The sequence below is a fragment of the Aulonocara stuartgranti genome (assembly GCF_965226115.1).
Source record: "Aulonocara stuartgranti genome assembly, chromosome: 17".
Lineage (NCBI taxonomy): Eukaryota > Metazoa > Chordata > Actinopteri > Cichliformes > Cichlidae > Aulonocara > Aulonocara stuartgranti.
This window is the reverse complement of record NC_138953.1, coordinates 29,215,389-29,239,144: the sequence shown is the minus strand read 5'-3', so window position 1 is coordinate 29,239,144 and position 23,756 is coordinate 29,215,389. Positions and strand designations below refer to the sequence as shown.

At 40.1% G+C, this 23,756-nt stretch overlaps 1 protein-coding gene across 1 annotated transcript; it reads right to left on the bottom strand.

Annotated features, from left to right (window-relative positions):
- Positions 1-20,885: 20,885 nt before the first annotated feature.
- Positions 20,886-22,345, bottom strand: LOC309691807 (uncharacterized protein). The gene is made up of 2 exons (XM_082509754.1): positions 21,488-22,345; positions 20,886-21,353 (listed from the first exon to the last, which is right to left on the bottom strand). Exon 1 carries the CDS (start codon positions 22,081-22,083, stop codon positions 21,559-21,561), a length of 525 nt encoding a protein of 174 aa, XP_082365880.1. The 5' UTR covers positions 22,084-22,345; the 3' UTR covers positions 20,886-21,353; positions 21,488-21,558.
- Between the last annotated feature and the right edge of the window lie 1,411 nt (positions 22,346-23,756).

Genomic DNA, 23,756 nt, shown 5'->3' with positions numbered 1-23,756 from the left:
CTGTAAAACTAATATGTACAGCTGAAGCTGGTGAGACGTAGCTCTGTATGACTGTGATCCTGAACTAAAGTATAGAACAAATTAAACTTTTAACATGATGATGGCGCTGGATTTAAAAACTAAGTGAAAATTAGTCATCTTGATGGAGTCAGGGTGATCCAACCAGCTGTTGTTCAGATGCTCTAGCTTCCATAAGCTTGAAACTCTGAAAACAGCCATAGTATATATTCCTCACCCTTAGTGATACAGAGAGGCAAAAGAGGTAGGATGAAAGGAAGGATATAAGAAGAGGGATAAGAATGAGGGTGAAGGGAGATGAAGGAAGAACAAGAGGGAGTTTAGAGAGCGGGGGAGGTGGAGAAAAACAATAAGGAAGAAGAAGAGTGCTTGTGGGATAGTGGATTTAAAGTGCCTTGAGACAATTGTTGCTGTGAACCTGTGCTATAAAATTAATTTGCAATGAATTAGATTCTTTTTAAAAGCTGGAAGTTTCTCTTTTCCCATGCTTTTTAAAAAAATACCTACTCAATCATGTGTTGTAATTTTATAAGTTTGTCCACAATCTCATTTCTTGTTGGATCCCTCTCGTCAAGCTTCTTCTTCAGCAAAGTTTGAGATTTTAGTAAGTGAGACTTTACTTGCTGCCATTGGCTTTTTTGCTTATTTTGGAATCCCTGAACCTCCATTATTACCACCTCCGTGGTGTTGTTGTTGTCGTCTCTTTGTGCTGAGAAATGAGAAAGGACTTTTCCTTTTACCTGCTGGTGTAGTTGCTCATTTATCTGTTTCATCTGGTGGGCCCGAGCAACTTTATTTTTGTAGTTTCCTGTGCCTTCTTAGACCAGGCACCAGGCATTCTGCTTTAAACCACTCGGGGGATCTTCCGTCTACATTCAGCTTCCCTTTTTTTTTTGTTAAAGCTCTTTCTAGGATCGCTTCTTTTTTGTTGCAATCAGTTCATTTAACTGCTTAAGCATTCCTTATCTTTTTCTAGATCACAAATCCTTTAGTCGTTGTCACACACCTTTGCATTAAATTCCACTTCATGACACACCTGCATGGGTGTCATGAAGCTTTCTTTCTTAACAGTGGTGTCTCCCTTTTCTATCACTTTGAAGATCTGCGATTTGAGCATTGCATCTGGAGGCTCGGCCGTCATCATTCAATGGGGTTTCGGCACGATACCGGTCTGAAATTTGTGAGTTACAGTCTGCAGATCAAGACTCTCGGCAGCCATTTTGTTCAAAGCAGAAGGCAGTTTGAGCATCTTTGCAGCTACTTCTGGAGCACTGGGGAAGCCTCTGCAGAGGTTACTGCTCGCTAAGTCGGCTCATTCAGCTGCAAGCTTATGTGAAAGTCATTTGCCTCCTGTAGGTCCTGTGGACTTTTCCAGGGGCTTGCCAACTGAGACATCTCTTTTTGTTGTGGACTGACAGTTGCTTACTTCACTTTATCATCTCTTGTTGTAAGCCGCCTGTGTTCAAAGACGTGCAAACCAGATAACTTTTTGCTGTTTTCTACTAATATTATGGCCTTTTGTTCCACTTTGTAAAAAGGTTTCTTTCTATTTGGTTCATATCTTCGTCCTGTAACTACAATGTATGTAAATGACCGTGGCATTATCACACAAGGATATATTTGCCTAGTAACAAGGAAGTCATTTGTCACCTACTGTTGTATAGCAACAGAGGAAAAAAACAAAAACAAAAAAAATGAGACCACCTCTAAACCAATCTCAAATTTAATATTACATGAGAGATAGAGATTTAAAATAGACTGGATGAAGTGTCATTGAGATTGGTGAAGATAGATGGACTGAAACACACATGCGCGCGCGCGCGCACACACACACACACACACACACACACACACACACACACACACACACACACACACAGAGACAAGAGAAATGTCAACATCAAAATGAATGCATTGCTTTGATAAATAGGACTTGAAGGAAAGAGTACACTGAGGTCATAAATGAACTGAGATGTAGGGTGACTTTCTCACAGGCCTTTATAAGTCCAGTCAGAGAAGTCACCTTAAGCTGGCCAAGAGAAACAATGCAGGGTTAGGGTACTTTAATTAGTAGTTACTTTAATTTTAAGACCCCCCACCTTCTTTTCAAGTGAGTGAGTGCTATTTTTTGCCTCAGCCAATCAATTCAGACCAGAGTGGTGAACTGACCAACCAATAGCTCTCAGCTCCCTCACCCCTCATTCTTTCCCTTCTATTCTGCTACTGTTGCACAAGCTCAGTCCAATTAAAGTCTTATTAAATCTAACATAATGCCTTAGATTAACAGCACCCAAAGTGAAGCCTGTCCATTCATTTAATTAGACTCGGCATGGGGGTTGTTTTGACCCCTAGTGGGTGACATAGAGGAGGTGTGTGTTTCTGCATTTTTGCGTGCGTTTTGTAATTGTGAGGCATGGGCCTCATTAGCATTTTAGCAGCAAGCTTGGCAGTGAGTACGACTTACAAGATTGGCTAATGACAGAGGTGAGATAATTTGCAGCGAGAGTAAGGGTGAAGGCTTCTTTCCTTCACAAATACTGGCTTATGCAACGTGTGGGAGCTCCGTGTTACTACCCCCTGCCCTCCAAAGACACATACAGTGGGGCAAAAAAGTATTTAGTCAGCCACCGATTGTGCAAGTTCCCCCACCTAAAATGATGACAGAGGTCAGTAATTTGCACCAGAGGTACACTTCAACTGTGAGAGACAGAATGTGAAAAAAAAATCCATGAATCCACATGGTAGGATTTGTAAAGAATTTATTCGTAAATCAGGGTGGAAAATAAGTATTTGGTCACCTCAAACAAGGAAAATCTCTGGCTCTCACAGACCTGTAACGTCTTCTGTAAGAAGCTTTTCTGTCCCCCACTCGTTACCTGTATGAATGGCACCTGTTTGAACTCATCATCTGTATAAAAGACACCTGTCCACAGCCTCAAACAGTCAGACTTCAAACTCCGCCATGGCCAAGGCCAAAGAGCTTTCGAAGGACACCAGGAAAAGTATTGTAGACCTGCACCAGACTGGGAAGAGTGAATCTACAATAGGCAAGTAGCTTGGTGTGAAAAAAATCAACTGTGGGAGCAATCATCAGAAAATGGAAGACATACAAGACCACTGATAATCTCCCTCGATCTGGGGCTCCACGCAAGATCTCATCCCGTGGGGTCAAAATGATCATGAGAACGGTGAGCAAAGATCCCAGAACCACACGGGGGGACCTGGTGAATGACCTGCAGAGAGCTGGGACCAAAGTAACAAAGGTCACCATCAGTAACACACTACAACGGCAGGGAATCAAATCCCGCAGTGCCAGACGTGTTCCACTGCTGAAGCCAGTGCATGTCCAGGCCCGTCTGAAGTTTGCCAGAGAGCACATGGATGATACAGCAGAGGATTGGGAGAATGTCATGTGGTCAGATGAAACCAAAGTAGAACTTTTTGGTATAAACTCAACTCGTCGTGTTTGGAGGAAGAAGAATACTGAGTTGCATCCCAAGAACACCATACCTACTGTGAAGCATGGGGTGGAAACATCATGCTATGGGGCTGTTTTTCTGCCAAGGGGACAGGACGACTGATCCGTGTTAAGGACAGAATGAATGGGGCCATGTATCGTGAGATTTTGAGCCAAAACCTCCTTCCATCAGTGAGAACTTTGAAGATGAAACGAGGCTGGGTCTTCCAACATGACAATGATCCAAAACACACCGCCCGGGCAACAAAGGAGTGGCTCCGTAAGAAGCATTTGAAAGTCCTGGAGTGGCCTAGCCAGTCTCCAGACCTCAACCCCATAGAAAATCTGTGGCGGGAGTTGAAAGTCCGTGTTGCTCGGCGACAGCCCCAAAACATCACTGCTCTCGAGAAGATCTGCATGGAGGAATGGGCCAAAATACCAGCTACTGTGTGTGCAAACCTGGTAAAGACCTATAGTAAACGTTTGACCTCTGTTATTGCCAACAAAGGTTATGTTACAAAGTATTGAGTTGTATTTTTGTTATTGACCAAATACTTATTTTCCACCCTGATTTAAGAATAAATTCTTTACAAATCCTACCATGTGGATTCATGGATTTTTTTTTTTTCACATTCTGTCTCTCACAGTTGAAGTGTACCTCTGGTGCAAATTACTGACCTCTGTCATCATTTTAGGTGGGGGAACTTGCACAATCGGTGGCTGACTAAATACTTTTTTGCCCCACTGTACTGTACACTGAAAGTTAAAAACATTGCAAGTAAATGTCAAATCACAGCAATTAAACAGACTGACTGTGACTGGAGCCACATGGGACTATAATCCATCCAATATTTTCACATCACTTAGTTTTAAAAGGAGTTTACAAAGTGAGAAAGGCTGTACTGCCTCCAGCACAGTGGGTTGGCATTAAAGCTTGGTGACAGACTGAATAAATGAAAAACAACGAGGGACGAAAACAAATATGCACACACAGACACACAAAAAAGCAGGACGCTCCTTTGGCAGAAATGTGCGAGCGTCTCATTAATCGTCCAATATCATAACATTTCTGCCTTCATGTTGCGCATAAATGAATCTGAATATTTCAGGGAACACACACCTTTTCTCTGAATCTACAAGCAAAGATGAGACGGTCAACTGACGAGACAGGGCAGCAGCACAGAAAAAAAGATGGCTGAGGAAAAAGAAAAGGAGGATAGCGGTGGACAAAGCAAGCTGAGAGAACAGCACTGAAAACACTTTCAAGGCTGCTTCTGCTGGCACGGAGTGAGGCGTCCTTGCTGCAGCTTAGAAATGCTTTTAGATGATAAATTAAATTGAGTGAATTTCAGAACCAAAGCCGGATGAAAGAAACGACTGCTGGATGTAATTAGAGTGAGTCACAGCTGTCTGCATGGCAGAGAGAATGAAATAACTGCAAATTTCCCCACCTGACCAAAATGTTTAAGTTTGCAGCACCACGCAGGGCTGAGTGGTATTTGCAGTCTTTTTTTTAAATTTGCTTAATATATTTGTACTATCAAAGAGATGGATTACCCAGCCACTGCTAGAATGCCTGAATGTATAATTAGAGTATTATTATTCATGCGTGTAGGGAAATATTTTTGTATACTTTGACAAAATCTGCTACTTGTGGAGAGTTGAAGGACAGAAAGGAATAACCCGGGTGACACAATTGAAGTGTGAACAACTTCACACACTGTTCGGGGGGGGGGGGAAGCTAACCTCCAGAGTGTTTCAATGGTTTCCTGAAGGACACTTTAACCACGGGCTCTTTGACAGACTGTGGCAGCTCTTTTCTATTCCTGGAAAGAGGGCAATTACACTGATAGACGAATGAGGGGAAAAATGGGAGGAAAGAAAGAACTGTTTGCTCTGTTTGAAAATGGAAGCCGGAGTGGAAAAAAATAGTTTGGGTGGCTGGTTGTTATAAAATATTTGCTCCAGTGGACCAGAAAAGACTTCACTTACAGTAGATGCTCCGGAACTAGACCTCACAGGAGCGGATTCTTTCAGAGTGTAGGAATGAATCATAGTGGAGAGAAGGGGATGTCAGTCTATTTGTAGTTCTAATTCTTAATAGGTGGGAGGCCTAAATTTGCAAGACGAATTACACACCCATGCATCCTTGCCTATAACTATAAAAACTGACCTTTTGCAAATATGGAAAAAGAAATGAGTTGTGACTTTCAATTAAACTCACGCCTCCACCTCCAACGGTAATCATAGCCACTTTAGGCAGACAAACACAGGAATAGTTGAAGGGGTTGGTTGTTTATGAGCATCGTTTTGGCTCAGAGATCCATATCATTTGCATAATTATGAACAGCAGATAGGTTGTCAAGGGAAACAGACTTGGTGGGATGTGAGTGAGTGTGTGTGAGAGAGAAATTACTGTAATACTATGAATAGTATCTCTTAGAAGGGATAGGAAAACCCACTTTAATCTAGTCTAAGTGATTCAAATAAATAACAAATTAAATCCAAACACCAAGTAGAAAATCTGTAAACTATCATCACGTTTCTTAATATGTTTAGGCGTCAATAAACATCCTTCGTGCAATTGATTAAAGTGCAGTGTTAAATGAATCAGCGGTCTTTCATTCACGTGACATTTCAGCGCTCATAAAGTGCCGGAGCCTAACTTGTCCAAGCGGCAGATTAAAAAAGAGAGGGGGAAAAAAAACAGAACATAAACAGCTGAAATCCACTCAACATAACTCAGTCTGCCTCAAAGCCAGAAAACCTGCTGCTGATTAAAACAGGGAAGACGCCAAGCCATAAAGTAGTACGCCCGCCACTGAACATTATGATTCAACAAATAAATACTGCAAATTTTCATAAGGTCATTTAAAATGTGATAAATATCCATTAGAACATGTTAAGTGCTTACAAAAAACTGTAAAGAAAATAATTACCACTTGCTGGATTTGAATGGCATTTTTAATTACCTCTAACTAATTAAAAGGACTTTAAACGGTTACTGAAAGTGAGGCAAGGTATCCTCAAACAACCCTGTAATGGGAAAATTAATTACTGGCCAAATCAAAGCAATCACACATGTGACCAAGAGGGAAGTATTGCCAAGGAGAGATGAAAGAGGCACGAAAGACTCCTTTGTTAATTTGGGCAACTGCAGTAAGGCTGTAAATCAGCAATATCTTTTTATTTCATGCACATTCAGTTAACAATGATGCCTTGAAATAGAGAGGTATATATATTATAATGGCGCCCTGTACATGTTAGAATTATATATGTAAAACATGGATGTTTTTTTAATTTATTTTTTTTAGCCAGTCTTTGGACAAGCTAGCTTAGCTATGCTATGTGCATTCATAAACTGTATCGATGTAATGCACAACCACAGATTTATGCTAATTTATGGACTTTCACTAAGTAACACTGAGGTCCGCTACTAACTTTTTAAAAGAGCTAAAAGATGGCAGATGGTGATTGGCTACAGTTGCGTGTGTCAGCATACTGTAAATAAAATGCTCCTAACTTTATATACATTTACATTTATACATGAGGGCATTGCAAAAAAAAAAAAAAGAAAAAAGAAAAAAAGCTTTATAAATAACACAATTCAATTCAAAATTTTTCGGATGCAAACTTGTCATGTAAAGTATATACACAGTGAAAACCATTTTACAAAAATTTTGCCCTCCAAAAAATGCAATCTGAAAAAAGTTTTATGATGATTTTGACGAAGCCTCAAGTGGCCACTCCAGGAACTGCAATAAACGTTTATATGATCTTTCAGCCCTGGAGTTCGGAGATTGGTTGTAATTTTTCTCTCTGAGCCATTAGTCAGATTCTGTTTTTGTCACGGTTGCTGATAATTCTTAATAATATTTTCCTTCTGCATGAGCGGATTTAGAATTTCTTAGGTATCTAATGTAAAGTTGCAGACGTGGCAGAGGATTATAAGGGGTGCAGAGGCATTTCTGACTGACTTTGATACAGATTCAGTACGACAAGCTGACACATTTCTTCTGTGAGAGCTCAGAGAACCCGAAAAGTTTCAGGATAGAACAGAACAATTTTAGTTCTAGGCAGTCAGTGAGAGAGAGAAAGGACGGTTTTTGACAGGAGTGCTACTGAGGGATATGATGTATGCGGTCTCATAAACAGCTGCGGGTCTGCTGATAGACTTAACACAAATAAATGGATCTTTTTTCAGTTAATGGCACAAAATCTTTCGCTGACAAAGGTCTGCCTTCTTCCAGAAAGTGCAGGAGGATTGTTTGTATGTATGCTGCTATTCTGTAACTCCCATTTTTCTTCCCACATCATCTAGTAGTGGAAAGACAGTGTGAGTCACTCTTCAGTGGAGAGAATTTAACAAAAATCAATTTTCGTCTTTTTTTCCCTTCGGCGCTAGCGAGGCAGAGTAAGCATGATTGATTGCATGGCTTTTGTCCTGAAGAAGAACATATTTTTCCAGAATTGTGTGCCATGTTTTGCTGTGTTTTGCACAGTATGGATGCTTATATTGTGCTTATAAATCTATGAGCGTTTATCAGTTGTATCCTGATGCATTCTCATGCATGTGCACACCTAGATATTGTGCTTTAAAACAAAGGTCAGCTGTATGTGGGGTTGCCAGTAACAGAATATGCATGTACGTTTCTTTATAATTGCACCTGTGTGTGTGTGTGTGTGTGTGTGTGTGTGTGTGTGTGTGTGTGTGTGTGCCGGGTAAAAAATAGCTGATAGGCAGCGCGCCCTGCAGCAGGTGATAGGTCGGGGGTGGGAGCCTCATATTGTCCCTCGCTCTCTGATCTTATTGATTCCCCCACCCCATGTTATTAAGGTGCTGCCAAAATTCACAGCTCTGTATTGACTCAAGTCTATTACGTCTCTTTTTTGCCAAGCCACACAACAAAGTCAGACCAAAGCTCCTGCTGGCAGGGGAAATCTGCTCAAATGCATCCAAAACAAGTGTTTTAAAGGACCACAAGTCTTTAAGCCAAACCCACAAAGGTTTACTCACTAGGAAAAACACAGAAATTATAAATGATTATAAGTGTGACAATAAACAACAAATACTAAAACGGATATATTACTTTTCCATGTAAAAGAATATTGTGAAGTCTGAGTTGCTGAAGTTGCTGAATTGCTGAGGATTTGCTGTTGCTGGTTATTTAGTTATATTAGGAAAGGCTTTTTTTTTTTTTTTTTTTTTTTTTTTACAAGAATTGCTCCTAATCTGGGATTTTGAGCCCCTAAATTTGTTCCCTCTCATCATCACTGCATATTTAGGTTAATTTTACTTACTGTCTCTATATTTTTCCCTCCTGCTTTTCTGCCCCACCTTCAATTTGGCTTGATTCCCTGTCTATGATTAACCCTCTCCTTCTTGTTCTTTATATCCTTTTTGTGTTCCCTGCCTTTTTTCTACATTCCAGTATGTTTCCTTTGTGCACAGATTATGTATTTTAAATTGTAATCTTGGCAGTACTTTCCCCTGGTTTTCAGTGTCTTGATATAATATCTGAAAGCTCCGTCTGTCTGTGTGTTTGTTTGTTTGTCCGCCATCTTTTCCCACACAATCAGGAGATGAGCAACAAAACTTGGCACACAGGTAGATCTTAGGCCCATAAAGGATCTTATGCTATTCTATGATGTCATCTTTGTGCCTAGGAATGAGTTGACAATGGGCGAACATTATCCATTTTTTGGATTTATTCACCTACATGAAAATATCCTGTCAATTAAGTTTCATGACAGTATCTCATTCACAGCCACAAAATGTGAATTATACATTATATATATTAAGACGATAATGTTGCTTATTAACCACCAAGCTATGCAATTGTTACTGTTCTGTAACTATTGAGCTACATTTTTTCTGTTATTGAATGTAGCAAAAGTTGGAAGAGCTCAGAGATCAAAAGCACCACATGGGACACAAACTGTATTCCAGACATCAACCCATATAATCATGAGCCAACTGACAAGCCAATTTAGTTCATAATTCTTCATATGCTCATATAGAGACTATCTACAGGCTGAGCTGTACACTGAATGGTAGAAGTTATCATGCTGTTTAGGCACTGCTTCAGCCATCTGCTTTTTATGTCCTACTGCCCTCAACAATATCTGACAGTGACACAAGTGTCCCTGCCCCTGCAATGACAGAAACACAGAAACTGTGCGCTGCCATTGATCCCTTCTCAGCTGCACTAGTCAAACAAAGATAACACTGGTGAAAGGTACACTGAAAAACAGATATGTCTGTCTAAGAGTGACTTCTCTGCTCTCTCTGCAACAAGTGATCACATCCCAATCTGACTATGCAGTTTTTTGGAGGCTCACTATACCAAATTAGCTGCTTGCACTTCAGATACAGGTCAAATGTCCCACATGGATGCAGACAAAGCTAAAAAAAAATTCACGTTAAATATTACTAACTAGTTTTTATTTTTTTCCACATGTAGTTGAATGTTTGGTGATTAGTGTGATATCTCACTATATTTATCTTTTCATTCATTATTACACAAATCTCTTGTCCGGTGATAAGTGTTATCACCTAGAGTGAATAAACTGCATTGTAATTGTTCACAGGCAAAATCAACAAGAGGTTCTTTGTGCCTATGTCCAATGAATGCTTTATGGAGCAGAAATTCTGACTTGAGTAGGGAACACACAGCTGTATTAGTGGACATTAATTCTGCTTTTGTGCATGCATTTTCAGTTGTGAGTCTTGCTGGCAATGATGGGGAATATGGAAATTCATGTAATTCATGGAGAACCATTACTTTCCATTAATTATTGCGTTTTCTTTAAAAATCTCTAGTTTTCATTCATTCCAATGGGCTTAGTTTTTCTGTTCATTTCTATGTTTTGGGGTGTTTTTTTGTTGTTGTTTTTTTTGCTAAGATATGGATTCTTGGAGGCAATCTGAATCTAGCGCCACCTCCAGGATTTATTTTTAAGGGTATATATTTCGCCATCTTAAAATGCTGTGATTGCAGCCATTCCACAACTCTCTGAACGGCACTCATAACCATTGATCAGTGGTCTTTGATCAAAAGGTCATGAAAATTTGCATATTAATGATCAATGCACTGACATCACAGCCCATTGTTCATTCAGTGGACTGGTTTCAGTTATTGTGCAAATGTACTGTTTATAAGGTTCGTGACACCTGCAGTCAGCTGAGACTGAAGAAGTCACTTGGATGAGTGATGAAATGTTTTTCCCACTGAAAACGCTACGTCCAGATGAACAGAATCAACCTTTTGGGATTTACTTACCTGGATGATTGAGTATGCTTCAAGACATGCTTTTTTCACTTTCCATTTCCACTGTGTGTGTATGATGTGAACAACTATGCACTTTTTTTTTAATAAACAGAATTTAATAACATTTAACAACACATGCTGGTGTGTGTGTAACATTGTGTCCTTATATTTGGCTATTCCCATTGAGCAACAGTACTATACAAAAAACTGTCTTGATTAAATCAAAGAAAGATGGTAACTATAGGTATTTCTCTGTGCTGTCAGAAGGTGTAAGTGAGAATGTGGCTCATGCTTCATATTTTTTTCTTCTTTTCGCTGCTCTCCTTCTATAAAGCAGCTTGGTATTTACCAAAATACCCATGAAAAAGCATCAAAGCTGAGCACATTAAATAAGGCCAGAGCTCTGCTTGTGCAGAAAACAGCAAAAGATTATTTACTTTTCAGAGTAATGTCAGAGCTTCACTTTGAGTGTGTGCATGAATCAGGTCTTCTCTCACTTTCTGGCTTCAGCCGGTTTGTTTGTCCATGTCCTTGACACAGTTAGAGGACTGTCACTGCATGTGGCAAATTCTACCCCTGGACACAGTGCCAGTGTCACAACATACACGTTCTACCTGCCTGTTTCCTTCGAACTGCCAGGTCAACGACCATTAACGTCCTCTGCCTGGTCTCTGCAGAGAAGTTAAGCAAACTGGGGAACTAAGGACAGAAATAGATATGGCACAACCATGCCTCAGTTTCACGCCTCAGACCATTTTGACTAATGAGCAAATATTTCAGAGGGTTAATTCCCAAAAGGGTGCACAGGGTAGCGTCAGTGCCCCCTTCTCCTTGCCCTATTTTTCTTTCCATTCGAGAGTGTTCCTGTCTGGGTTTATTTTAAATATGTGTGGTTGACATGAAACCCCCACATGCTGGGCAGGGCTAGTTTCTTTCTTTTTGGGTCACAATCCAAACCTCTAACTGACAGTAAGAAGTGGGTTTCAGACCAGCTGACTGACTCATATTAATAACCGTCAACATCACAAGTAGAGGGAAACCAGCAAGTGGAAATAGCAGCACAGTGAAAGAAGCACATGACCACAAGTGGTCTAACTTTGATGGTGTTCAGCTGAGGAACAGAATTAAAGAAACAAACAGTCTAATTCCCTTTGTAGTCAGAACTTGATTGCTTTTTTTCCACAAAGCTGCAGAACTTTGGATGTAGAACATCTTGGATGTAGAAATTACAACTTACGTAACATGACGTTTAGGAAAAAGCAGGACATCAATGAAGAATCAGATTTGAAAAGTGTTTATCTGAACTACAAGGCAAAGCAGAGGAAGGAGCTGGGTGATCTTTGAGGCTATAGTTCGTGAAGCTGGTGTGGCATTGAGCTGGCACACAAACAAGTTAGTTGCTGGCAGGAGCGTCGACTGAAGAAGGAAAAAAAATAATAACTTGAAACAAATGCCGGGGAAAATTGGAGTAACTTGACCTGAGCACTCACAGAATGATCTGGCGAGAAAGTAGGTACAGCTGTAGGTATAGGGGTGCCAGTAGAGAAGACTGTATATAAAAGATATAGTCATCGTGATGTCACTCACTCATTAGAGAGGACCTGTTTTTGCTGTTGCCTATCTTGATGCTTTGAAATGAGACATGATAAATGGTCTGACTGAGAAACCGACAGACGGAACACTCCAATCACAATGGCCCTAAAGCTGGGATGTAAAGCTCATTGTACATTATGGGCCACATTCAACCCAGTTGAGTGGCTGGACCAGTGACATGCTCCAGTGTAAAGAAGTTTAACTGCACACTTAATCAGAAAAAAGGTGCAATATCAACAGTGGATATCAGTTTTTCTGCACAGATACAGGTCGCTGTGACTTTATGGGAATAAATTATGTGAGATGGCTAATTGTAATTATAAAGTTTTTTTATTTTTTATTTCTATTGCAGTGAAAAAATACACTAAAAAGTCCCAAATTAATGACCTCTCTCCCTTCTTCCAATCCTGTCCAGTAGGCTGGAGTCTTTGCTGTACTGATTTTGGCCCCTGAGCCTTATGTTTGACACAGTTGCCCTGAAGCCCTTTTTTATCCTGTTTTTTAATTCTTCTGGGGACCATAAAATTTAAAATGACCATCATATTTTATTAAATACTTCTTGAAACTATCGATAAAGACTGTGTACCAATTATGAAAATGTTTGCTGAATTCACAGATCAAGGTAGATTAAGTTTTTTTCCTTTGGAAGAATTTCCCGAAACAATTTATGCACAAAATACAATTGGCCAATCCTAATGCACACTACAAATTTCAGCAACTGTTAATCCAACACCCACTGTGGTCAAATACACAGGAATAGTCATTCTACATGAACCTTGCAGGAAGGACAGCAAAATTACACCTGTGTCTCATTTAAGATAAAATGTTGCAACACTTGTGAAAAATGATAATATGTGTGTACCCGTGTCACCACTTCTCATGCTGTAGGTGCGAGTCTTCTGTACCTTGAAGGTATCTCTTAGGGGTGTTTGTGTGTGACTCTGCGGTCTTCGAGTGTCAGCAGGTTAACACAACCACCTGAATGTCCTGCAGCACTTTTCCTGTCATTTAACTGTGAAGGTCAAAGCAAACAAGAACCTGGCCTCCTCATCACTCCCCCTCCCCTATGTGTGTTTTTTGAAGTGGCCCCAAAACATGACGTCACTCATTTTTATTCTCAGAATAAATTTATAGATTTATATAGTGAGCTAATGGTCATAATAATATTTAGACAGTCATCATCCTGTACAGAAATCATATTTTATGTCCCAGGATAGTCTGGACTGCAGTATTTTACAAAGCTAAAGATAATCAAATCAGGGTGCTTAGGGCAGGGTGCTAAGCTCATTGACGCCCATTTTAACAAAGTGGTAACATGACAAGAACAGGCTCTTAATGCAAATCATTCAGCCTTCTGATTACTCATCCACTCATTACTACACCCACCCCCACCCTTCCCCCAAATTCCATCTAGAAGTCACTTTGAAGTCCGCCCTTGAGTGGGAACAAAAAACACAGTGCTGGGATATTTACACTTTAGTTAGTCACTTCTCTCACTACAGGATCTGAGCCAGAACTTCTCGTGGGAGCTTAAATCAGTGCTGCTTCCTTTGTTTTGATCCATGCGAACTTTTCTAATCTGATTTCTCCAGGGCTGCATCCTGAACTTCACACCAAAGCTTACGTCAGCACGCACAGATAGTCATCACTGGCTACGTGTGGGGCACGGAGAAGGACCCGCGGATGAAGATTACCTCTTAATTCCCTCCACACATACTGTAGCCTGACATTTATCCCTGATGCATTTTCACACTTTAAGTAGGGCTCAAACACACAGACACGCAAACACACTCGCTCGCACACCAGATTCTTTTAACACCTCCAATTAAAGGGGAGTCTGTGCCCAAAGTCCTGTCAGAGCCAAATCCCAACTCTTGGCCACTTGCCCTTTTCCTTCATGTGACGCCAAGTGGCCAAACTTCATCTCTGGAGTGAGGAAGTCTGTTGTGGTGAGGATAGATGATGGAAAATAAGTCTTACTGGAAACATAATAAGATGCATAATTGTATCTTTAGAGATATTTTTCTTTTCACTTATTCTTGCTATATATACATATATACACTGAACAAAAATATAAACGCAACACTTTTGTTTTTGCTCCCATTCCCCATGGGATGGACGTAGAGACCTAAAATTAATTCCAGATACACAATATAACCATCCCTCCCAAACAGTGGTCACAAATCAGTCCAAATGTGTGGTAGTGGGCACATCTGCTATATTGAGATAATCCATCCCACCTCACAGGTGTGCCACATCAGGATGCTGACATCATGAGTAGTGCACAGGTGTACCTCAGACTGCCCACAACAAAAGGCCACCCTGGCCACATACACACACACACACACACACACATATATATATATATATATATATATATATATATATATATATATATATATATATATATATATATTTTTTTTTTTTTTTTTTCTTCATTGCTTTATTTGTCAAGTTTATTCACATCCCCGTCAACAACATCACTGTTGGTGGTTAAGTTCTGATCAATCAAGCTCCTTGGAGAGTTCAAAATATATGACGCCAACGCATTTGCTGTGATAAAGCCAGATAATTACCTGCTCTATTATCACATGGATGCAAGTGGACATCACACTGACACTGGCTGCAGATCAGAGACCTGCCAGCTCAATACAGGGAGTGCAGAATTATTAGGCAAGTTGTATTTTTGAGGAATAATTTTATTATTGAACAACAACCATGTTCTCAAGGAACCCAAAAAACTCATTAATATCAAAGCTGAATGTTTTTGAAAGTAGTTTTTAGTTTGTTTTTAGTTTTAGCTATTTTAGGGGGATATCTGTGTGTGCAGGTGACTATTACTGTGCATAATTATTAGGCAACTTAACAAAAAACAAATATATACCCATTTCAATTATTTATTTTTACCAGGGACACCAATATAACATCTCCACATTCACAAATATACATTTCTGACATTCAAAAACAAATCAGCGACCAATATAGCCACCTTTCTTTGCAAGGACACTCAAAAGCCTGCCATCCATGGATTCTGTCAGTGTTTTGATCTGTTCACCATCAACATTGCGTGCAGCAGCAACCACAGCCTCCCAGACACTGTTCAGAGAGGTGTACTGTTTTCCCTCCTTGTAAATCTCACATTTGATGATGGACCACAGGTTCTCAATGGGGTTCAGATCAGGTGAACAAGGTGGCCATGTCATTAGTTTTTCTTCTTTTATACCCTTTCTTGCCAGCCACGCTGTGGAGTACTTGGATGCGTGTGATGGAGCATTGTCCTGCATGAAAGTCATGTTTTTCTTGAAGGATGCAGACTTCTTCCTGTACCACTGCTTGAAGAAGGTGTCTTCCAGAAACTGGCAGTAGGACTGGGAGTTGAGCTTGACTCCATCCTCAACCCGAAAAGGCCCCACAAGCTCATCTTTGATGATACCAGCCCAAACCAGTACTCCACCTCCACCTTGCTGGCGTCTGAGTCGGACTGGAGCTCTCTGCCCTTTACCAATCCAGCCACGGGCCCATCCATCTGGCCCATCAAGACTCACTCTCATTTCATCAGTCCATAAAACCTTATAAAAACCAGTCTTGAGATATTTCTTGGCCCAGTCTTGACGTTTCAGCTTGTGTGTCTTGTTCAGTGGTGGTCGTCTTTCAGCCTTTCTTACCTTGGCCATGTCTCTGAGTATTGCACACCTTGTGCTTTTGGGCACTCCAGTGATGTTGCAGCTCTGAAATATGGCCAAACTGGTGGCAAGTGGCATCTTGGCAGCTGCACGCTTGACTTTTCTCAGTTCATGGGCAGTTATTTTGCGCCTTGGTTTTTCCACACGCTTCTTGCGACCCTGTTGACTATTTTGAATGAAACGCTTGATTGTTCGATGATCACGCTTCAGAAGCTTTGCAATGTTGAGACTGCTGCATCCCTCTGCAAGATATCTCACTATTTTTGACTTTTCTGAGCCTGTCAAGTCCTTCTTTTGACCCATTTTGCCAAAGGAAAAGACATTGCCTAATAATTATGCACACCTGATGTAGGGTGTTGATGTCATTAGACCACACCCCTTCTCATTACAGAGATGCACATCACCTAATATGCTTAATTGGTAGTAGGCTTTCGAGCCTATACAGCTTGGAGTAAGACAACATGCATGAAGAGGATGATGTGGACAAAATACTCATTTGCCTAATAATTCTGCACTCCCTGTATTTGTGCTCTCTGAGACAATCAAAAATAAATTATGTTTATTATTTTGTGGACATTTCTATCTTTAAATGTTATTGTAGAAAGATGACTGGTGAACTTCTACTAGGGACATGGTGACTAACCACAGGGTGTGCCTACTGAACAGTCTTAGAGTATAACTGTTTGTGGATTTGGAGGGTAAGCATTGATTTTTAATGGCTTGGTTAAATTTTTGTGTTGCAGTTATGCAGAGAAATCTAACTATCTGAAGACATGTGTAGTAAATCTTGCAGTATTTTTAAATTTAATGTTCAGCCGACCTCATCCATCAACTATATGAGACTTCTTTAATGATGTGCAAAATCAACTGAAATTACCCTTTCTAAAAACTTTCATGAGTAATATCACTAATGAGGCCTTGAGCACAATGAGGCGATAAAATATACAGTAACTGATATATAATGTGCAGCGTAGATTTTAAAGAAGGTGATGACAGAAGTGAGATGAGCTAATACTTGGAACTGTACGTAGCACAGCAGCGATCACGAGTGGATCGATGTTGTGACATCCCACAGGAGTATTCATTAATCATCCTGCAGATATCCTGACCGAGTCTCTACCCCACACATGCGCGCACACACAAACAGTGGACCCAAAGGTGTAATTGCTGACCATCACACTTGACAGTTGGACCACAGAGCGAGCTTTTCAGTCTGACAGCTCCTGAACCCAGGACCTCGGCCAGTGCGTCACCCCACAGCAACAACTGTGGCCGTTTCTCAAAGCTATCAGCCTCTGAATCAGAAGGAGGAGATAAAGGCACCGCAGCCCTTTTCCAGATGATTTTTCTGCCTTAAAAAGACATGGAACTTTTGGTGTGCCATTTTAAGAGCTCTTCAAAGACACCATAATAGTTTCTCCATTAAAACATCTCATATCAGATTAACTTGGAAACATACTGTAAATCAGAGCATTTGAAAAAAATAAAAAAAATAAAAAAAACTGTATTTGGATTTAAGAGATTTCAATCTTGCTCAATAACCCAAGCCATTTGTCCCTGCCAGTCTGCTGCCATAAGACTCCACCTAAAGGATGTGTGGAGGTGTCCCAGTGAGCCCACAGCTGAAGTAAATGCCATGCAATGCGGTCTAAATGCGGATAACAACAATCAACACCTCTTCCTCTGGCACAAACCAAATGACCTGCACAAGCCCACCCACCTCCAGTCTTTGCCATCTGCAAATGTGTTGTCCACTACTGCCACCATGTGGGGATTAGATAAAACAAAAACACAAATACATATCAGTGCAAAGCATCAATCTGGGTGGAGTGCTGGGAATTGGCACCATATATGGGAATAAAGGTTTGTCAGCTTTTGTTGTGCATGCCGGGAATTACAGGAACACTCTGGGGAGTCATAATTACTTTTCCACTTCCGTTAAATTGTGCAAGTCTGCTGTGGTGCTACTGATGAAATTCAACCACAGCTAGCAATTTGTAAGAAACAGCTAGGGTGTACCGTTATTCCGTAAACACAGAGCTTTGCAATGGATAGCCTCATCAAAGCAAGATATTTTTGTCACAATGCAACAATAATTAGATGGCACTGTAGTTGTACTTAATACTTAGCATGAAGGTGCTTCACTGAAAAGTAAAAAAAGGATAACTGCAGGAAAGTAGGGCTTGGACAAATTAATATAATTTCGCTTTTTTCAGCTTGATTTTAATCTTTCAAGAAATATCTTCCTTTTCATATTAAACAGTTATATTTATTGCCTTCTTTTTCAGTGGATTTACAGTAGGGTGAGCGGGTATATTGAATATAAAACATGGTTTGTCAAACTTTACAGTAGCACTAAGGAAATTGTGACTAACAATTAAAAAAAAAAGTATATACGTGATTCTCTTCCTTTCTAAAATGATCATTATTTATTTATACCAGAGATAGGAATTGCCCCATGTTCAAAGAAAGTAACCTTTGAAAGTGATCTGGGACTTTTTTAAAGAGATCTGGCAAAACTGGACAATTCACAATGTCCATCCATCCATAGTCTTCTGGTTATCCAAGGCCAAGTTGCAGGGGGAGCAGCCTAAGAGGAAAGAAGTCCCGACCTCCCTCTCACTGCTTGTCCATGGAACACCAAGGCATTCCCAGGCCAACCAACAGATATAAGTGCACTTTTCACAATGAGTCTTTAAATATTAACTTTGTTTTTTAAAGAAAGCACTTGAACCTCATATCTTAGCTCAGTCAATCTTGTTCTAAGAAATACTTTGTACTTAATACGTTATATGTACAACACTCAGTTCCTGTAACTGGCTTTAATGCTGGGGATCAGCTGGGGTTCGTTTTTATCTTTTATTTTTTTAAACAAATACATCCCAAAAAGGGTATTCTGTTCAGCTGGACATAGCAGTTTCAGTGGAAGAAACAACTCATCCAAGTGACTCTTCACATAAATATGAGACTTTATTTTCAGGCTTCCAACAAATTACAATCACACCTCACATAAATCCATATACACAAGTGTTTATCGGGAACTAATGACTCAGGAGCAGATGAACAAACCTTGGTAGTTGAGAATTCTCAACTCTTGTGGGGGACCATACCTGGGAGCATATGCCAGAAACACCTTTCTAGCACTATAAAGCAATATTGCAACTAGTTTAGCATTTATTTTTAGTCACATCAGCTGCCAGTATGTGGTGCATGGGATACTTCAGCTAAGCTAAAACCCAAGTTTTGTAACTTCTAGTTCTTGTTTTGGCTTTATGCTTTAAATTCATTTTAGAGTCACGGTTGTATTGAATTGAGGTTGTATCAGAGGCAAGATTTAGCAAAATCCACACTGACGGTAATTGCAATTTTATGAAAATTGTTGACCATGTTGTGCAGACAACTGTCTGTCAATGAATATCTGAAAGCCTCACAAGTCTGATACATTTTTAAGCACTAAAATATTTTTCCAAACTCACAATATGGTTTTTAAACCGCATTCACATATTTAAATTTGCTATAACAACCTTGACATGAATGCATGTTAAAAAAAACAAAAAACCCTTCGGCTGCATTCCAGGGCCCGTATCCCTAAAGAATCTTTGTGCAAAAAGTGGCTCCTAGCGGCCAAATTCTAAGAAAATTCTCAGAGTCATGACGTTTTCTTAGAATTTCCCCTAAAAGTGACACGACAATCCCAGTTAATATAAAAGCTATTCCTCAAGATTCCTAGCGCTTAAAAGGGCTCCTAAGGTGAGATCTGCTAAGAGCAGGGAAGAGGACTTTTAGTGGCTTAGGAGTTCCCCTAAGCAGCTGCACAAAATGGCCAACAGAAGAGGCAGGAGAGATGTCCTGCAAACACTGGATGACAGGGAATTATTGAGATGCTACAGATTGGATCGTGCAGGAATCATGTTTGTGGTGGATCTCCTTAGAGATGCAATTACTTCACCAACTCGACGCCACAACGCTATTACACCGAAGACGAAAGTAATCACAACCCTGAGGTATTTGGCAACCGGGAAAATGCAACAATGCAGCAGTGATGACTTGGGTCTGCAATCACAGACATTGCTAAAAGCTGAGCCATGTTACCCTCGTTAAGACCACACTGGACTTGTAACGTTGTGATTTCTACTTCATTAAGGACAGCCTCTTGAGATAGGCCATCTTGTTTTCAACGGGGTCCATATGGGAGTGAAAGTACAAAATATGCCAGCTAGGATATTTATATGAGCAAATAAGACACGAATCATTATTTGAACAGGGTGTAATGAGTTTAAGTTTTCACATTTTAGATTCTAATGGCTATAACCCCTACAGCTTACTATTCATTTTCCAGATATTTTCTTGAATGTGAAATATTTACAATTACAGTCAGCATAAGATTAGAGTATATAATATGTTTATTGATTTGAGGGTACATCCTTTGCTCATTATCACCAAAAGCTCATTTCCATCAAACTTGTAGGATCAACCAATCACGGCTTTTGAAATGATGACTCATACCTAGCAACGGGGTCAACCACACCTCACTAAGATAGGATTTTCCATCCATTCCTTGCTCAGAGTTCACTGAAAATGTTCTGGAATCACTTCTAAGCTAAAACTCCTGGCAAGGAATTTTTAGGTTAAGTTAGGAGCTCTCTGAGAGGATTCTCAGAATCTTTAGGGATACGGGCCCAGGATCTTTAGCAAAGCTGTTGCTCATAGGGGGCTGTCCAGGTTCATATTATAGTAGCATATTTACCAAGCACGATGAGGTGGCCATTGCTGTGATTTGAAACCATTTAAAGTTGAACAGAATAGTTTTGTAAAGTAGCCAAAAAAAAAAATATATAAAAAAAAAAAAGAGGTTACACAATGTAACAAATAATTTTTATTGAAGATTAAACTCACATTCACCATCACTTTGCAATCAAAGTTTTAATACAACATTAAATTCTATCATTAAAATGACATGCACATGATTATCTCGCCATTACGGCCCTTTCAGTTTGAAGTGTCACCTTGTGTCAGTCACGTGAAGACCGACCTCCTTTGCTTCCTGCTCCTCCCACAGCTGAGCCACGTGTCCTAGCAGGGTCGACCTGGAAAACGCTCAGACAACAGTGACTGTGGAACATCCAATCACCATCGACTATTGCCATCAATGACAATGCACTGCTAACAATACCTGCCCGGGTTTACCTGGATTTTACAATCCGTGAAGAGACCAGAGCCGAGCATAGCGTAGCAGAGCCGGGCCGTTTGGTCGATTCCCTCCAGGCGGCGGCACGCAGGGCTCGGTAGCGCTCCCCAGTGGGCGGGCGGCAAGCGTGCAAAGGCGCGCCGCTGTGAGACAAATAAAGGCCCAACTATGAATCACGCGCACACATACACACTACATGATCAGGGCTACAAAACAGAACGGAACACCACATGACACATGAATCACACTTAAATATTTACAATTAAACTCTTCACACCTTTTAACAATGAGCTGAATTAAAGTCGGGCTGCTGAGGGAGCCGGGCCACGCTCACGAAGTTCGTCCTGGTTACCAAAACATTTCAAAGGCCTCATCAAAGTTCCGCTGCTGAAACGCAAGGTAGCTATCAGAGTCCAAGGCAGTACATGAGCTCGTCGGTGAAGAACATTCGCTAAACTGTTGAGCAGCTACTGCCTGTGAATCCTGAACTGACTTGTTAATGTCAATATTCATGTCTTCATACAGGTTTCCCATCAGGTACTGCGTGGTGTTTTCCGGCGCCATTGCGACAGCTGGATGACGGTGCACACAGGCCGTGGCGGTACTTTCCACAGACATGAAGTCTCCGTTCTTCCCGTCCGTGTGGCCCCGCAGGGTGCAGAGGCCGTCCTGCTGAGCCCGTCTCTGTTCCCGGCGGAGGTATTTTCGAATGGTGGTCTTCGCCGTTGTGGCTGGACTCTGTTTGAGGGCCTCGTTCTCCTCCGCGGCCACTGGGAAAAGCCTCCACGTCAACTTAGAGCCAAACTTCATGTTTTTCCGCAGACAACTCGTTTTTATTCTCTTCGCTTTAGTTGTCATCATTTTTACACACATGTCCGAGGAAAAAAAAATCTCTTGTTGACAAACTGGACAGCTTTTCCTTCTTCTCGCTCCGCATAAAGTTCTTTAAAAGGTAATAATAATTAAATCGAAGGATCGCTTTTCCTCTCCAAAACACCTTCTTAAAAGCGTAAAGCAGAATATATTTAAAAAAAGACAATCAATATAATGAGAGCACAGAGAACGTCGACCACACTCTGCTCACTTCACACAAAACTTCGCTAACGCAACGCTCACGTTGCATTTTATCACAGAGGATACCCACAATCCATCGCTTTCTAAAGGTAATGGTTGGGCTGAATGTAGGTTCTGCCACCTAACGGTGAGGAAGACACAAAACTTTAAAGTGATTACCATAAGTACAGGAGAAATAAAGTATAACCACGGGATTTTATTTTATTTTCAAATAATTACAGCTTTCTACAACCCAGTATAATATATAGAAACATTGGCAAATCAATAAAATACTTTGCATTTCTTTATAGGAAAATAAGAAATAAGCGCAATTTTTTTTTAAACATGCAAACATATTCACTGTTTGTTAATTTTATCTTTTGCCTTTTATTTTTATTGTCCTTCATTGTGTCATTGTTCTATTATGTGTTTTATCCTATTGTACAGTGTCCTCGGGTGTCCTGAAAGGTGCTTTATAAATAAAATGTATAACAATAATAATAATAATAATAATAAACATACATGAAAATACGTATATAAGATAAAGACAGAGTCTAACAAGCCATCTGCTGTGACCATTTGGGGGTGATGGGAGAAAGAGCCAGAAATTAATAGTAATTAATGATTAAATGTATAGTGGTGTTTAAACACCATCTTGTGAGTAAAAAAGGAAGAAGTAGCTGTCTTCAGGAACAATCCTGCAGGAGTCTGGGAAGTTCAATCAATGACTGATTGTTATCCATTGTAAGTTTTTCTATCCTGTTATTATTTTACTACAATGCAGTGTGTTTAGTATCATTGTCATGCTAATAAACGAAGCCATTGCTAGTTGGATGCTTTTCAGATTGTATTGCCTTGTCAATGGAAATCTGAATTTCTACTTTTACGATTCTCTAAATTTTGATAAGATTCCCAACACCACTTACTGAAACACAACCCCAGACAATCACATAACCTCCACAGTGCTTTACAGATAATTCCTGTATGTTCATCTGCTGTAGATGTTATTTTTTTAGGCCTGCCACTTCTTCTTTTGTCCGCCAATAGTCCAGTTTCCTCATTTTTCTATGACACACTGCATGTCATGCTGGGAATTTTTAGGTAATAGCTCCCGAATCACATTTTTTGTGTAAGAAATGCTATTTTATTTCTGTCAAATGATATCTTTATCATTTCATTTTCATAGATTTACCTGCAGAAATGTGAACACATGCTTGCTACTCATTACAAAATTAGGAGTCGCTCAAGACCTTTGCTCAACCATTAATGCATATCATGAAATTTACAAACCCATCAGCTAAAAAAAAGAAGAAGATTTATATTTAACAGCTATTTTAACCAAAGCTGAGTCAACCTCCCTTATATAACATCGACCAGAGTTTATTAAATTATATTATTTTCATCTCTTTTTGTTTTCCAGATGAATTCCTTATTTTTGTCTGACAATGATAATCAAACAAAACACTCAAAACAGAAAAGAGCCGATACAGCTC

What these genes read in the sequence shown, in the direction of transcription:
- LOC309691807 (XM_082509754.1), bottom strand. Translation starts at nt 22,083, where the DNA reads ATGTGTGTAAAAATGATGACAACTAAAGCGAAGAGAATAAAAACGAGT.